The 13,007-nt window shown below is 57.2% G+C and overlaps 5 protein-coding genes across 5 annotated transcripts; 2 read left to right on the top strand and 3 right to left on the bottom strand.

The window, feature by feature from the left end:
- Positions 1 to 13: 13 nt before the first annotated feature.
- KRP23_5512 (Myb-like protein L) lies at positions 14 to 1,669 on the bottom strand (the record flags this gene model as incomplete). Its single annotated transcript, XM_067890586.1, has 1 exon — positions 14 to 1,669. The coding sequence occupies one exon, from the start codon at positions 1,667 to 1,669 to the stop codon at positions 14 to 16; it is 1,656 nt and encodes a 551-aa protein (XP_067747120.1).
- Positions 1,670 to 2,602: 933 nt separating this feature from the next.
- KRP23_5511 (uncharacterized protein) lies at positions 2,603 to 4,525 on the bottom strand (the record flags this gene model as incomplete). Its single annotated transcript, XM_067890585.1, has 1 exon — positions 2,603 to 4,525. The coding sequence occupies one exon, from the start codon at positions 4,523 to 4,525 to the stop codon at positions 2,603 to 2,605; it is 1,923 nt and encodes a 640-aa protein (XP_067747119.1).
- A 1,031-nt stretch (positions 4,526 to 5,556) lies between these two features.
- Positions 5,557 to 6,105, top strand: KRP23_5510 (Protein flightless-1; the record flags this gene model as incomplete). Its single annotated transcript, XM_067890584.1, has 1 exon — positions 5,557 to 6,105. The coding sequence occupies one exon, from the start codon at positions 5,557 to 5,559 to the stop codon at positions 6,103 to 6,105; it is 549 nt and encodes a 182-aa protein (XP_067747118.1).
- Positions 6,106 to 6,293: 188 nt separating this feature from the next.
- Positions 6,294 to 11,768, bottom strand: KRP23_5509 (Vacuolar protein 8; the record flags this gene model as incomplete). Its single annotated transcript, XM_067890583.1, has 1 exon — positions 6,294 to 11,768. One exon carries the CDS (start codon positions 11,766 to 11,768, stop codon positions 6,294 to 6,296), a length of 5,475 nt encoding a protein of 1,824 aa, XP_067747117.1.
- A 280-nt stretch (positions 11,769 to 12,048) lies between these two features.
- Positions 12,049 to 12,917, top strand: KRP23_5508 (uncharacterized protein; the record flags this gene model as incomplete). The annotated part of the gene is made up of 4 exons (XM_067890582.1): positions 12,049 to 12,085; positions 12,147 to 12,205; positions 12,269 to 12,325; positions 12,396 to 12,917. 4 exons carry the CDS (start codon positions 12,049 to 12,051, stop codon positions 12,915 to 12,917), a joined length of 675 nt encoding a protein of 224 aa, XP_067747116.1.
- Positions 12,918 to 13,007: the final 90 nt, after the last annotated feature.

The following is a 13,007-nucleotide window of genomic DNA, read 5'->3' as shown; positions in this document are numbered from 1 at the left end:
CGACGACAATAGTCTAGAACGAAATCTCCATGCAACCGTCGTCTCCTTCCGCTCCGTGAGCTTCCAGCACCTGAACAGCTTGTGCTCTTCTGGATCTCTTCGTGTTGGCTCGTGAGTTTGGTACAGAGGCCGTTCCAATGACCTCAACCTCACCATCGCCTAGACCATTGTAGGAGCTCCGCAAAGTGTGCTTCCTGAGGCGGGGATCGTGTCTCGGGATCGATCGTCGACGGAAGACTGCAGTCGTTTGGGTTTTGCCTGCTTCTGCCAGCGCTCGGCGACGCTGCTCCCAGGCCTCTGGGTCCAAAGTCTTCCAACGGCGAGCAACTTGCGAGTCTGTGCGACCATCCATCTCAGCAGCTAGTCTCGCCCATAGTTTGGGAGAGTCGATTCCCCACTCGCGCACTCTGGCCAGAATGGTTTCGTCCTCCTGTTTGGTAAACTTGCGGAATGACAGATCCGGGTTCATCGAATTCGAGTATCGATCGCGTATCGCTGGCTGGGTCCGCCCACGGATGTGGTGGCTGATCTCATTCCACGCAACTTGATCCTGATTGAACTCACTACCAGTAGACACGTAAGCGCGTAAGGCGAGCAGCAGTCGCCGGTCTTCAATAAGCGAAAACTTGCCTCGTCGAAGACCTGGAGCTAGCGAGAGCTGCCAACGGTGCCGAATCTGCTCCGACAGGCGGCCGTCCAGCAAGTCTGCAATCACGTTCCACTTCTCTCCAAACACTGGAACCGCCTCGCGTAGAATCTCGTCTTCTTGAGGTGTAAAGTTCGTCCGTACGTTGCCTCCACACAGCGTCGTCTGGTACCGTGTAAGACAGTGCACGGCTGGTCTGCCAGGGATTGGCATGCGGTCGGCAATCTCGTGCCACTTATTCACCAGCGCCGGGTCTTCCTCTCCAGTCGCCAGACGTCTCAGCGCTGCGTCTTCCTGCTTGGTCCAGGCGCCAAGTCGCAGCTTGGGCGACTCGTGCAGGTCGTACCACAGCTTGCACGCAAAGCCCGAGCGTTCAATTGGGAACTCCCTGGACTTCCTCAGGCCCTGCCACGTCTGAATACTGTTCCATGCATGCAACGGGATCTCGATGGGGTTCCCACGCCCATACAAACTGAAGTACTCAGTGGCAAAGTCTTTCAAGACTCTGCGTTCCCTGGCCGTGAAGATGGTCGGGGGCCCCGCCACGAACGCCTCGTGGCTGTGAGCTCGTAGAAACTCCGTGTCGGCATTGACGGGTGGCTCCGGAAGAGCTCTCAGCTTGGCCTGCTCCTCACTCTCTTGGTCGTGGGCCGCCACCGTCTTTGGCTTCTTCTTCTTGGGCCTCCCCACCTTCCGCTGGGTCTCCGTATGGTCCGTGAAGAACGAAACCTGCTGGCGGATGTACGAGCGCGGCACGACACCCGTGGGTTTCTTCCTGGTGCGACGGCTCTTCTCGCATCCTGGTAGGAGCTTCTGGTGGGGCGCGGTGCGCGGCAGCAGCGCGTCCATGGCCTGCTGAGCCCTACGCAGAGCCATTTGGCGCCGAATTGACTGCGTTCTAGCGAGCAACTTGGCCTCTTCATTGGCGAGCGACTGTTCCAGAGATCGCAGCTCAGCGACGAGCGCGCGATTTGCCTCGAGAGCGTCCGCGATGGCCTCGCGAGCGTCAAGACCAGGAGCCATTTTGACACGGACGGCTTGATTGGTAAAGTGTGTGTGTGAATGGGTGATAGAATGGAGGGATGTAAAACCCATGGGTTATTTATTTGTGAGGTGAAAAGACTGTGATATTATTTGGGTTCGATAGGATAAAAGAAGGGTAGAGCATTGATGGCGGACTGAAGTGTCGGAGCGGACTCGAACCCAGGAGCTCAGTCGCTTCGAGCGTCTACTTGTCGCCGGGGTGCATCCAATCTGCTCGACATTGTGCTTATGACCCAGTTCCCAAACGTTACAACCGGCAGCTGCTCGTCCGTAGTTCTTCAGCTCCAGGCGCTGTACAGTTTGCTCGAGATGGCGGTGTTTGACGACGAGATGGCGGGCTTTGATCATGAAGATTCCTCGAGTTGCATCAGGCGAGAGAGCTTGTGTTACGAGCTGCTTCTTCGTGCAGACAAACTTCAGGGCATGGCCTGTATGCTGGTGGAGCCGTTGCCCAAGTTGCGTGGTATATCGAGAAGACGTGGAGAGCAAGTACAACTTCATGGCGGGTCTGATGGTGATCTGGGTGATGCTGCAGGCACCTGGTGTTCAAGTACGCGAGCCACCTGAAGATAATCCGGATTATATTGGGGTGGACATCGTTGCTCGTTCCAACGCATGGCCTGGCACTCAGGCACGGCCAGGTGCAGCTTGAGTTTTTTACCATCCATGTTGAACACGACATCATGTTGATAAAATGGGCAGCTCGGTGTGGCCGCCTCTTCTATTCATTAAAATGGCTTAGGCACCCTATGGGAACTAACGACTGGGTGCTTCCTCAAAACTCCCACGACTCTGGACGGCGCCTCGCCTTATTCACATCAATCCACCAAAACTTGTTCATACCCGACTCCGATTCAGCTCTCGCAAGCTGTCGACAAGACCGAACGTCATACTCCGCTTCATAAAAATCCTTCAATTGGTGTCGTTCAGCAGCGCCAAGAGGTTCACCGTGCCAGCGTACGCAACGAGGCCGACGAACAGCGCGGTGACAGCGATGCCAGCCGGACGACTGTACTCGCCATACGTGCGCATCTCCTGGGCCTCCAGCTTCTGGCGAGGTAATAAATAGAGGATAGGTACCAGCGCCAGCAGATTGATCGCGCAGTTTGCCATCACGAACGACAGCACCTGCGTACGCGTCTCGGAGGAGTCCTGGTCGATCACGCCGTCCGTGAAATCTGTCTTCAGCTGCGAACTCGACGTACTAATGTAGTCCGAGAACGTCAAGATCGCCATGTTGATCAGAATGTTGTACGACGACACGAGGCCGGTGGTCGCACCCTCTAGACAGTTCTCCGTAACCTCCACGATCGGCAGCGTCGTCACCAACAGCACAGCAGCACGCGAGACACCTATCAGCGATGAAATCGCCATGGTGTACCATGCGCTGCGGACACTATCGAAAATTGTCGGCACTGCTGCAACCAGGTTCACCCCCACTCCGAGCAGCAAACCTCCGACGGAGATGCGAATCCAGCTGTAGTTAAACAGTGTGAGCTGGAACATGAAGATCGAGAACATCGTAACGATCTGCTTGGGGATCTCGCCTACGCGCTTCGCGTCGGGCGACGCGTTCGCCCAGTTTAACACGGCCTCGTCGACAAAGTTGAACCTGAACGAGGACAGGAACACCGAGAAGCAGACAAACAAAATGATGCGCCATACGGCCTCCTGCTGCAAAATATTCCAGAGCTGATGCGCCAGGGACGAACGATCCACCGAATCCACCTTGAGTTGTCGTGGCTCCTCGTCCAGGCGAAACAGAACCGCAGGAATGGGCACCAACGCCACCAACGCCATGATCAAAATAATGACCTTCATCGAAATCACTGCCTCGGTCGACTCGGACTCCTCGTTGTACCCCACCACCAGCGATATCACAATGTCCGCTAGCAGCGTGGCCGCCTCTTGAGTCAGCAGATATTGCACTAGTAGCGTGCCTCGCTCGTGAATCGGCTCGCGCTGGGACAACTCCACCAAAAAGGCGAACGCAGCTACTGATGCCACAGTCACACCTAATGCGGCCGCCAGCATGAGTAGCACGTAGACGACACCTCCGTAGAACGTTCGCGCACCAGGGTTCATCAATCCGTTGCTGTCGTCGATCAACGCCACCACCACGAGCGCCATCAGCGCGACATAGGCGAGGATCCAGCCACCCAGCATGTATGACTTGCGGTGGAAGCTCCAAATCGGGTAAAAGTCCGACAGCAAGCCGATGAAGAAGCTGATAATGCCCGGTAGTTTAAGGAACCGCAACGTCGCAGTGCACTGGTCGCTGTTGAAGCTCAGGTAGACGCAAAGCAGCGGCTGGAAGGCGTCGGCAAGGAACGGGAGCATGAAACCTGTAGCTGCAGCTGAAATGGCCAGTCCACAGTAGGGCTGCGAGAAGAGCTCCGCCAATGCTCCGGCTCGTAAACTGCCGTACAATAAATGATTGAAAAAACCTGTGGGCGGGGCTGTGGCGGCGCGTCTCCTATCTGACGGGTGTAGCACCTCCTGTAGTAGCTGGATAGACGGCGGGGCGGAGCTCGACCTCCCCCCCACCACTGGGATGTCCGAGTCCACCCACGTCCTGTCAAAGGCCACCGAGTGCTTCTGCCCCGCTCCTTTATTGCTGGCATTTGTCGCTGCTCTTGAGCGAGGACTGACACTCAGCACGTCGTCCAGGTCTGTGGGTGTGGACGAGTGCACCCGAATCTCCCTGGGCACGCGGAGACCGTAGACGTCGTCCCCGGCGCCGACGCCTCGGCCCCAGTCGTAGGCGGAGCTCTCGGCGCAGAACGAGCCTTCCGAGATGAAGCTGTAGCTCTTGGAGGACCGCTCGCTCTGCATGGTGCTGGGCTGTAGAGTGTCTGTGCTCTGCAGACAGCAAGTTAGCGTCCTGCGCGTACACAGATAGCGGAAGAGCGGGAGCCTACAGCGCAGTGGAGTGTGGGCCGGAAGCGCCCGAATGGGGAGAAGCAGGAAGCGGAGCTCGAGTGGGGCCTTGCAATCGCACTCTCGTCATGCACGGGCAAGTCTGCACTGAGCGGGCACAAGTCGCAGGCTGGTTTCGGTCCGACTCGGGCTGGCGCTAATGAGAGGCATAGTAGAAAAAAGGTGCGCTCAATTTAGTATGGGCGCTTGTATGCCGGGAAAAGGCACTGCTGAACCCAAACCGCAATGGCACGACAAGCACCGCCTTTTTGGGCATCAAGCTCTGGTGTGCTGGTATTCAAACAGTCTGAGGCTCGCAGTGCAAGGGCAGCGGTGTGATCTCTGGTATTCAAGAAGTCTGAGGCTTACAGTGCAAGGGCAGCGGTGTGATCTCGGGCCTAAGAAATCGCAGAACTGGATGACCAATACGTTCGTCGCTGCTAGGCAGTCTGCGAAATTCGTGTTGTGCACTGGTGAAATGGCACATCTCGCGTCTGGCTCGCCGATGTGTGGCTTGGCTTCGCTGCAAGTTCTCCTTGAGACGTTCTCAAGCTGTTGCTGTGTGCTTGAGTATTGCACACTCAACCACGGAGTCGAGCGTGGGGTGTCGATCGAGCACATTCAGTTATTGAATGGGTTACACACGTGTCCGCTGCCGACGAGCAGAGAGGCAATGTGAAGGAAAAGGCTTGTCCATCAGAATGGAGAGGCACGTACCATTTGTTGTGGCTCCACGCACTACCGGAGCCGAACATGGCGCACTAAAGCCGTGTCTTTTACAAATATGAAAAAAAGAAGCATTTTTTCGGAAAAATGAGCAATTGGCCTGTAAACCCCTTATAAAGACAACCCGGGTAAATCGGGGTGCAAATCGGACTCGAAATACTACCCTCAAATAACAGTATTCATACCGTCCTCATCATCAACCGCACACTCGCTTGCTGCTCATGCTACGCCGCTCACTCTCGCCACTACGACTACGTGTCCAACGTCGCAACTTCTCAGACAGGTCCGCAGTCAACTCGGCTACATCCCTGCGTGACATCGCTCGCTCAGGGGCGCGTGTCGAGCAGCTGGAGCTGCGCAAGTCCGGCGACTTGGTCTGCCGCCAGCTCATGTGCGAACACGTGGGCGACGCCTGCGCCTGCCGCTTGGCGCTAGCGCTGGAGCGCGTGCCCCGGCTGCAGCGCCTGTGTCTGGCCGACAACCAGCTGCGTGCGCTGCCCGACGCCGTGTTCGCGCTGCGGCGACTACAGGCGCTCGACGTGCAGCGCAACCGCCTGTCCGCGCTGGCTGCGGACGTCCAGCAGCTCGCGCAGCTGGAAACGCTGGACCTGAGCCACAACGCGCTCAAGACGCTACCGGTGGCACAGCTGGAAACGCTGCAGAAGCTGCAGACGCTGCGGGTGGCGGGCAATTTGGAGCTTATCCAGGCACTGCAGAGTGGAGAACTCGAGCTGTCGGACGAGTTGAGACGCAAGATCGTGGTAGAGTAAAGGAGGGTGAGAACTGGAGAAAATAGTGGGGTGGAAGCTGCATTTTCGTGCTTCCAGAGGCTGTCGGGTGACTCGTGGATCGGTTCGAAGGGGTCCGTGCTGGGTGAACGGAGACAAGAGGTGGATGAAATGGTTCACGGTGATGGGTTGAATATTACGAGCAAGTGGATGAGAACTATTGGTCTCGGTTAAATCTTGGGTAGTGTGACGCTGGAACCGGAGCTGTCGCTGCCGAGCCGATGCCAAGAACCCTTGTGGCCGTTGGTGAGGCTGCGTGTACTGTTCATCATTGATGACGTGCTGTGGTTGTTGTCGTGGGTCAAGGTACGACTAGGACGACGAACCACGGAATTGGTGGGAGGCGCTTTGGAGGTGCGGCGCGCTATTGAGCCGTTGCTGTCGGTGTTGCTTCCTGCGTTGGTACCGATCCCGAAGGCGGCACTTCCGCGGTTACTGGGGGAACGCGCCATTAGTGCGCGACCTGTGGGTTTCTTTTTCACGGGCGAGGGCATCCTAGTCTCGCTTCCAGCATCGTCGTCGTCAGTACTCGCCGATCCCGCAATGGATCTCGCGCCGGATCCGATAGTAGATTTTCGGGCGTTGCTGCTTTGCCGTGATTGCGCTGAATGCCCATGCTCGTGGTCGTTTTCATCCTGGTCTTCAGAATCCTCTCCGATTGCCATCGCAATAGCTTCGGATAAGTCGCTCGCACTGCTTCCTGCTGACCCCGCTGGGCCCATCAAGGCGGTTGCTAGCTTGGCAAAGCGAGAATTCTCAAGCCGCAACAAGCATTTGGCTGAACGCACCTGGAGGATCTGGAAACGCCCATACAGTTTGTCTTGAAATGTGGCGCCTGAAGGAGGCACCACTGGAGCAAGGACCGACAAGAACGTGCGCGGCTCAGTAGGCACGAATCGTGTATCATCGATGGCCGAGCTGCGGAAGTCCCAGCACACGGGTAGGGGCGTCTCGAAACGCAGTGTCGTGCTGCCCGTCAAAAACGTCCAATCCTTGTCGGTGGCAGGGCGGAGTACAGGCAGCGCTAGTGGCATGGCTGCCGCTAAGCGATCGACGCGCTGAATGCCTGCAGGGTCAAGCTCGAACATAGCCAGCAAAGCCGTCACCACACCGGCCTCCATCAAGTTGTCCATCTCTTCGAACTCGCGCCGAGTAGGCTGATCGGAGCCCTCGCTTTCCTGGACTTGGATCATAGCAAGACGCTCTTTGATGCGGTGTTTGATGTGTGCAAGTGCCACTGCACAGGCCGGCGCCATATCGCTCCCGCCGTCCGTGGAAAGTCTGATGATCAACGGCACTACACCGCTTATCACCATCGCATCCAAGCCGCGCAAGCCTTCGCTCTCTCTCAGCTTTTCAACCTCCTCGTCGCCGTCGGCAACACTGACTGCGTCGTCCTCTTCGATGCTGACACGGCAAGATGTGAGATTGTAGAAGGCTAAGATGACGTGCTTGCTTGCCTGTATTTGTCGGCGGCCAGGACAGCACGCATTCACGATGGAGCTGAGCAACGGTACGAGGCGCTTGTCGCGCATAAGCATCAGGCATACGGACTCCCCCTGAGTTGACAAGGCACGCAGGATGACAGCACATCGTTCGGCCATGTCTTGACGAGCTTCGTGGGCTTTCTTACTTGCTGCGTCCTCGCCAGCAGTCGGAGCTTCGCTTCCGAGATCAAGCGCGCGTGCTACCACATCCAACGCCCCATCCGCTATCACAGCCTCCCCGGACTTCTCGCACCGAGCAAGTTGGCTCAGCGCGTAGATCGAGGCACGATGTGAGGTTTGAGAAGCTGATGCTGGGTCTTCGGTACCCGCAGTGGCTTCAGTTATCTCGCGAAGAACCCGCACAGCACCCGTGGCGATGAGCTCGTGCCAGTGCAACGAGTCTTCACACAAAACCGCTATTATCTCCGCGCAAACATCACTAACCTTTTGTGAGCATCGGAGTGTTTGAGGTCGGCACAGCAACGTTGGCACCAGCCCGTGGGTAAGCAGTGCGCGCCGGTGTCGCGCGTGGAATGTCAGGTTACCCAGGGTCTGCACACAAGCCAGCGTCATTGCTTCGTCTTGGTCGTTGTTGCCATCTTGTCGTCCGCGGCTCGCATTTGCAGCAAGTACCCGGATAATTTGCGGTACAGCACCAGCTTCCTCGATGCGGTCGTGCAAGGCTTGAAAGCACGATATGTTGCAGAGCGCGTTGAGCGTGTACTCGTGCTGTTGTCGCTGCTCGAGGTCCGGTCCTGCGTATTCGGTCTCCGACTCGGAGGGTTCTGCATCGAGTGGCGCGAGCAGAAGCTTTTTCGTAAGCACATCTACGAGTCCAAGAGCTGCCATGGCCTCACAATTGACACGGTATGCCGATAGGAAACACAGTGCAGCGGCACAGGCGTGTCGTGTGGGTGGATCAGCGTGCTCACACAACACGAGAAGTGCAACAAGAGCCCCACTCTCTACCAGCCTCACTGCCATGCTTAAGGAGCCACTGGAAGCCGTCGAGTCGCTGGGAGGCACGGGCTTCTTTCCCGCAGGTGGCTTGGGCTCTGAGGCCAAGTTGGTCAGGCACGCAGCAAGCTTGCGATGGATTTCTTGGCTGCTGAACTCCATTTCGCACAGCTTGGTGATCACCTGGGCGACCTTGAGTTCCATGAGCGTCTCCGCTAGCGCTGGGTCACAGCTGAGGTTGTAGAGAGCTGTGACACACAGTGTGCGGATTTCGACGCTTTCGAGTCGTGCAAGCTTCACCAGCGCATACAGCACGCCGTCCTTGATGTGTGCTGCGCGTAGTTCGTCGTGCGTGAGCAGGTTGAAGAGCGCGCGGGCGCAGATTTCCTTGGTCGAGTCACTGTTGATGCGCAGCAAGGCATTCACGATGAAGTCGGGCACGGTGCCTTCCTTCCAGACGTGACGAACACCCACGGGCTTTGCAGCAGGGGGCTCGACAGCTAGGTTGCACAGGGCAACGGCCGAGTAGATTTGGATGTCCTCGACGCCGCAGCGCATCATCAGGGTGAGGGCCGGGTACAGCTCGGCGCAACGCGAGAGCTGAACGCGGTGCGTAGCACTAGATGCGAGTTTGGCGAACGCGATTGCACACGTGAGCGTCGTGGGGGGATATGAAGAGGCGGACAGGTCGATCAGCATGTCCAGCACAGGGGTCTTCTCCAGCGCATCGGCAGCGAGGTTACAGCACGCAGTAGAACAACTTCGAAGTGTTTCGCGAATGATCGAGCTAGCAGAGGCGCTCACTGGGACATCGGAAGCCGCGGCCGCTGCTGCAGAGGAAGTGGCGGCGCTCATGATACGACGGATTAACCGCACGCCATGATCAGCTACCATTCGCGCGCGTGCTTCGGCGTCAAACGACAAATTGGCCAGAACACCCGCGCACTGGCGTAGCAATTCATCAGCGCGTACTGGTGGCTTATTGAAGACTTTGGCAAGTGTTGCAACCACGTCAGCACGCAGCAGAGCGGGTCTGCTCTCGGCCGCGAAGGAAAGGTTGAGAAGACAGCCTAGTGCGCATTCCTGGTACCGCAGGAGCACTGTCGGTGGCCCTGACCCAGCTGCAGGCGTGGAAGGAGCTACTCCTGAGCCTCCATTAGCGCCTTCGTCGTCGACGTCTCCCTTACGTCTACACAGCCGCACGATGGCACGGATGGTATCGTCCTGAAGAAGTACCGCATGCAGACTCTTCTCGCACGATACGTTGAAGAGAGCATTGGCGCAGAGCTCCCGCACGCGGTCGTGTGGTGTTCGTGCAGCCAGCTTGGCCAGAGCTGCAGGCATGTTGCTTTGGAGGATTTCAGTGGATGCAGCAGGATGTGCCAACATGCTGCAAAGTGTCAGAACTGCGTACTGTTGGGCTAATGCACTGCCGCTGGCATCGTCCTCTTCGACATAGCGCAACAGCAGTGATACAACGCCGAACCGTGCCAACAGAGCGCGACTATCGGCGGTGGCTGACATATTGGACAGACAGAGCGCTGTGTTCTCGCGCACGGTGGTGCTTGGGTGGTGAGCCCCAATCTCCACGAGGTTGGCGACAGCGTCGCTGAGAGCCAAGTTCTTGAGCGACGCCGGGTACGATGAAATGTTAGCAATGGTCACCGCACACATTTCGCGCACGTCTCGAGGTTTCTCACACTTCAACAGTTCTTCAAGACACTCGAGGATGCGTCCGTGACTCAGAGCCTCCAGGTTGCTGGACAGCCCTGACAAATTGCAAAGTGCAGTGGCCAAGTGCTTTCGCACCATCCCAACGTCACCTCCATCTTCCGCTTCTTCGCCTGACCCGCCGGCGGCGGCGACACTGCTCTGATGGGATAGTTCGCAAACCGTGTCCAGAATGCCTTCTTCCACAACCTTCGCGCGTGAACCGCTCAGAAGCGACAAGTTGCAGATAGCCTCCGCTGCAAATTTTGCGCTAGACGGGTCTTTGCGCGTGGCGAGCTTCATGAGCACATGCACCACGCTTTCGGCCACGGTCGTGCTCGAAGAGGAGGCGATGTTGATGAGCGCCTTCACGCAGGCTTCTTTGGTCTCGAGATCGGGCACGTTGAGCATGGAAAGGATAGCAGATACGCACCCTTCCTGCACGAGTCGAAGCTGTCCGCCGCGCTCGTACGAGAAGCGACACAAAGCCATACTCGTGTGGCGTCGCACTTCTTCGTGCTGAGCTTTGGCTAGCTCGAGCAATGCGAACAGTACACCTTCGTCAGCCATCCTGCCTACAAGCACTGCCTCACACAAGAGGTTGAGGATGGACGCGGCGCAGAATCGCTTCACCTCCATGTCTTCGAAGACTGCAAGCTTGCTCAGTGCCAACATGCAGCCTTCCAGTACCATCTGCCGCTCGTGGCCGTACACGGTCGAGAAGTGGTAGATGCTGAAGGCGCATTCCTGCTTGAGTCGAATCTCGCGGTTGAGTCCGGCACTAAAGTCGAGCGCATCGGCACTGGGTTCCTGCTCGTCTTCGTCGTCCTCTTCCTCTTCTTTGCTTCTGCTATGGCGACTCAACGTGGAGTCACTGCCGCCGACGCTGTTGAGTGAGCCGCTCTCGCCAGTCATGTTCGAGAGCGTGGTGGGCTTGCGGAAGCGCGACAAGTAAATCATGCCGTCTTCGTAGTTGCCACGCTGGCTGAACAAGTCCCCACCGTAGCCTCCAAACACGTTGTCGATGCGAGGGCCTCGACGTGGTGGGGTGGGTCGTTCGATGACGGACCGATTCCGTGGCGACTCGATCACCGCGACCGAGTTGTGTCTTGCTGGTGGCGGTGCGGGCGACGCTGCTGTCATGCTGCCAGTAGGACTATTCATTTGGTGCGAGGGTGACGCGTGACCGTTGTTTTCATCCCGGGCTTCTTGAGGGATGATCCTCGTGTTGATGTGGCGATAAAGCGTTCGCACGAGGTCCTCCTTGGTGGTGTTGGTCTTCCAGAAGTTGCGCTGGCGATGCAGTTTCCAGTGCTTCGCTAGCTCTTTGAGTTCTTCAAAGCGGATTGGCGCCGCTGCTGGGTCCCGTTGGCGCGGAAACAGCTCGAAGCGCGTAAGGTACTCGCGAAGCACATCCAGCTCCTTGTCACGCTCGAGTTCCTCCAGCAGATCCCGGGTGTGTCTCGCATTCTGCGATAATCGATGGCTCATGACTTGTCGACTCCCAAAGACAACGCGACTCGATTCCACTAAACTCTCGCGATTGCTCTTCCGTAAAGCTGTGGTGGTGCAGCAGTTCCAGCTATCTGTCCGTTTCGCAGGCACGGTGATAAAGAGGGAAGGCCTGGCCTGGTCACGCTGCGCTGGACTTGCCGACGCTAATATTGTCGCCACTATTCTTAGGGAACATGGGACGCAGATGACAAGCTAGCCTTTCATTCTTGGTTTGATCTCCGATCTGCGGCGTCCTCCCAGTCTCCAAGGTCTCGCCATGGCGTTGAAGAGCTACCACCGCGAAACTCTGAATGGTATGGCTGCTATGACAGAATAGTTCTGGATACTGATATTCACACTGGTCAATGATGCTAGACAACTGGTACGAGGAGCGTGCAGCACCTTTGAATGGTGTTCTCCCTCGCGATGGAGTCGTAAGGACGTCTGAAGCTTGCCGATCCCGCAGCAACCTCCTCACCGTTGCTTTGTTGCTGCAGAAAGAGTTTAAGACAACGACGGGGACAGATTTCAGCGGAGCGCAGCCGATCGTTCCGGTATGTTTTCCTGGGGTTGAAGCCCTCCAGAACACTTGCTAAGTTACCTTTCGAATCCCCCTGCACACAGCGCCACAAGCTTCGCATGATCAACGACGGAAATGTCGACGAGGCCATACGCCAGACCGCGGAGCTTAACTGGAGTCGGGGCTTTCGCTCAATACTCCCCGTACCAGATCCAGAACCGGACCGCGGTTTGATCTCGACGCAGCATCGAGTGTTCGTCAACCATTTCGCAGCGTCATCCCAGCCTTCATATGCATCGACTGCTGGAGCGATGATTGCAGCGGGAGGTCCAGGTGGAAGGGCGGTCGAGCGTGGCAAGGCTGCGTCTGGTGCCATGGGCGAGGTTTACAAGAAAAGCTCCGAGCCGCAGAAGGACACACTGGCCCAGCGATCATGGATGTACTCCACCGACCCGATGATCGCCGTCATGCAGAAACGTGATGCGACTCAGCCGAAAACACCCCTCGAGCCCCACCAAGCAATCCACAAGACCGAAAACTACGGACGACAGGTCACCTCCATCACACAGATTCGACACCACCACAAAGGCGTCTTCGTTGACGACGAGCCGGAACATCAGCAGTAGATGCAGTGACAGCGTTTCACTCACCACGTCGAGGTTTCACTTTCTATCTACTCATTTTTCTTCTTTTAGTCGTATGGATCCAACTGCTCT

The sequence above is a fragment of the Phytophthora ramorum genome (genome assembly GCF_020800215.1).
Source record: "Phytophthora ramorum isolate Pr-102 chromosome Unknown Phyram_PR-102_s0004, whole genome shotgun sequence".
In the NCBI taxonomy this organism is placed as follows: Eukaryota; Oomycota; class Peronosporomycetes; order Peronosporales; family Peronosporaceae; genus Phytophthora; species Phytophthora ramorum.
The sequence above is the reverse complement of the archived record's forward strand: the minus strand, read 5'-3'. Positions and strand labels throughout refer to the sequence as shown.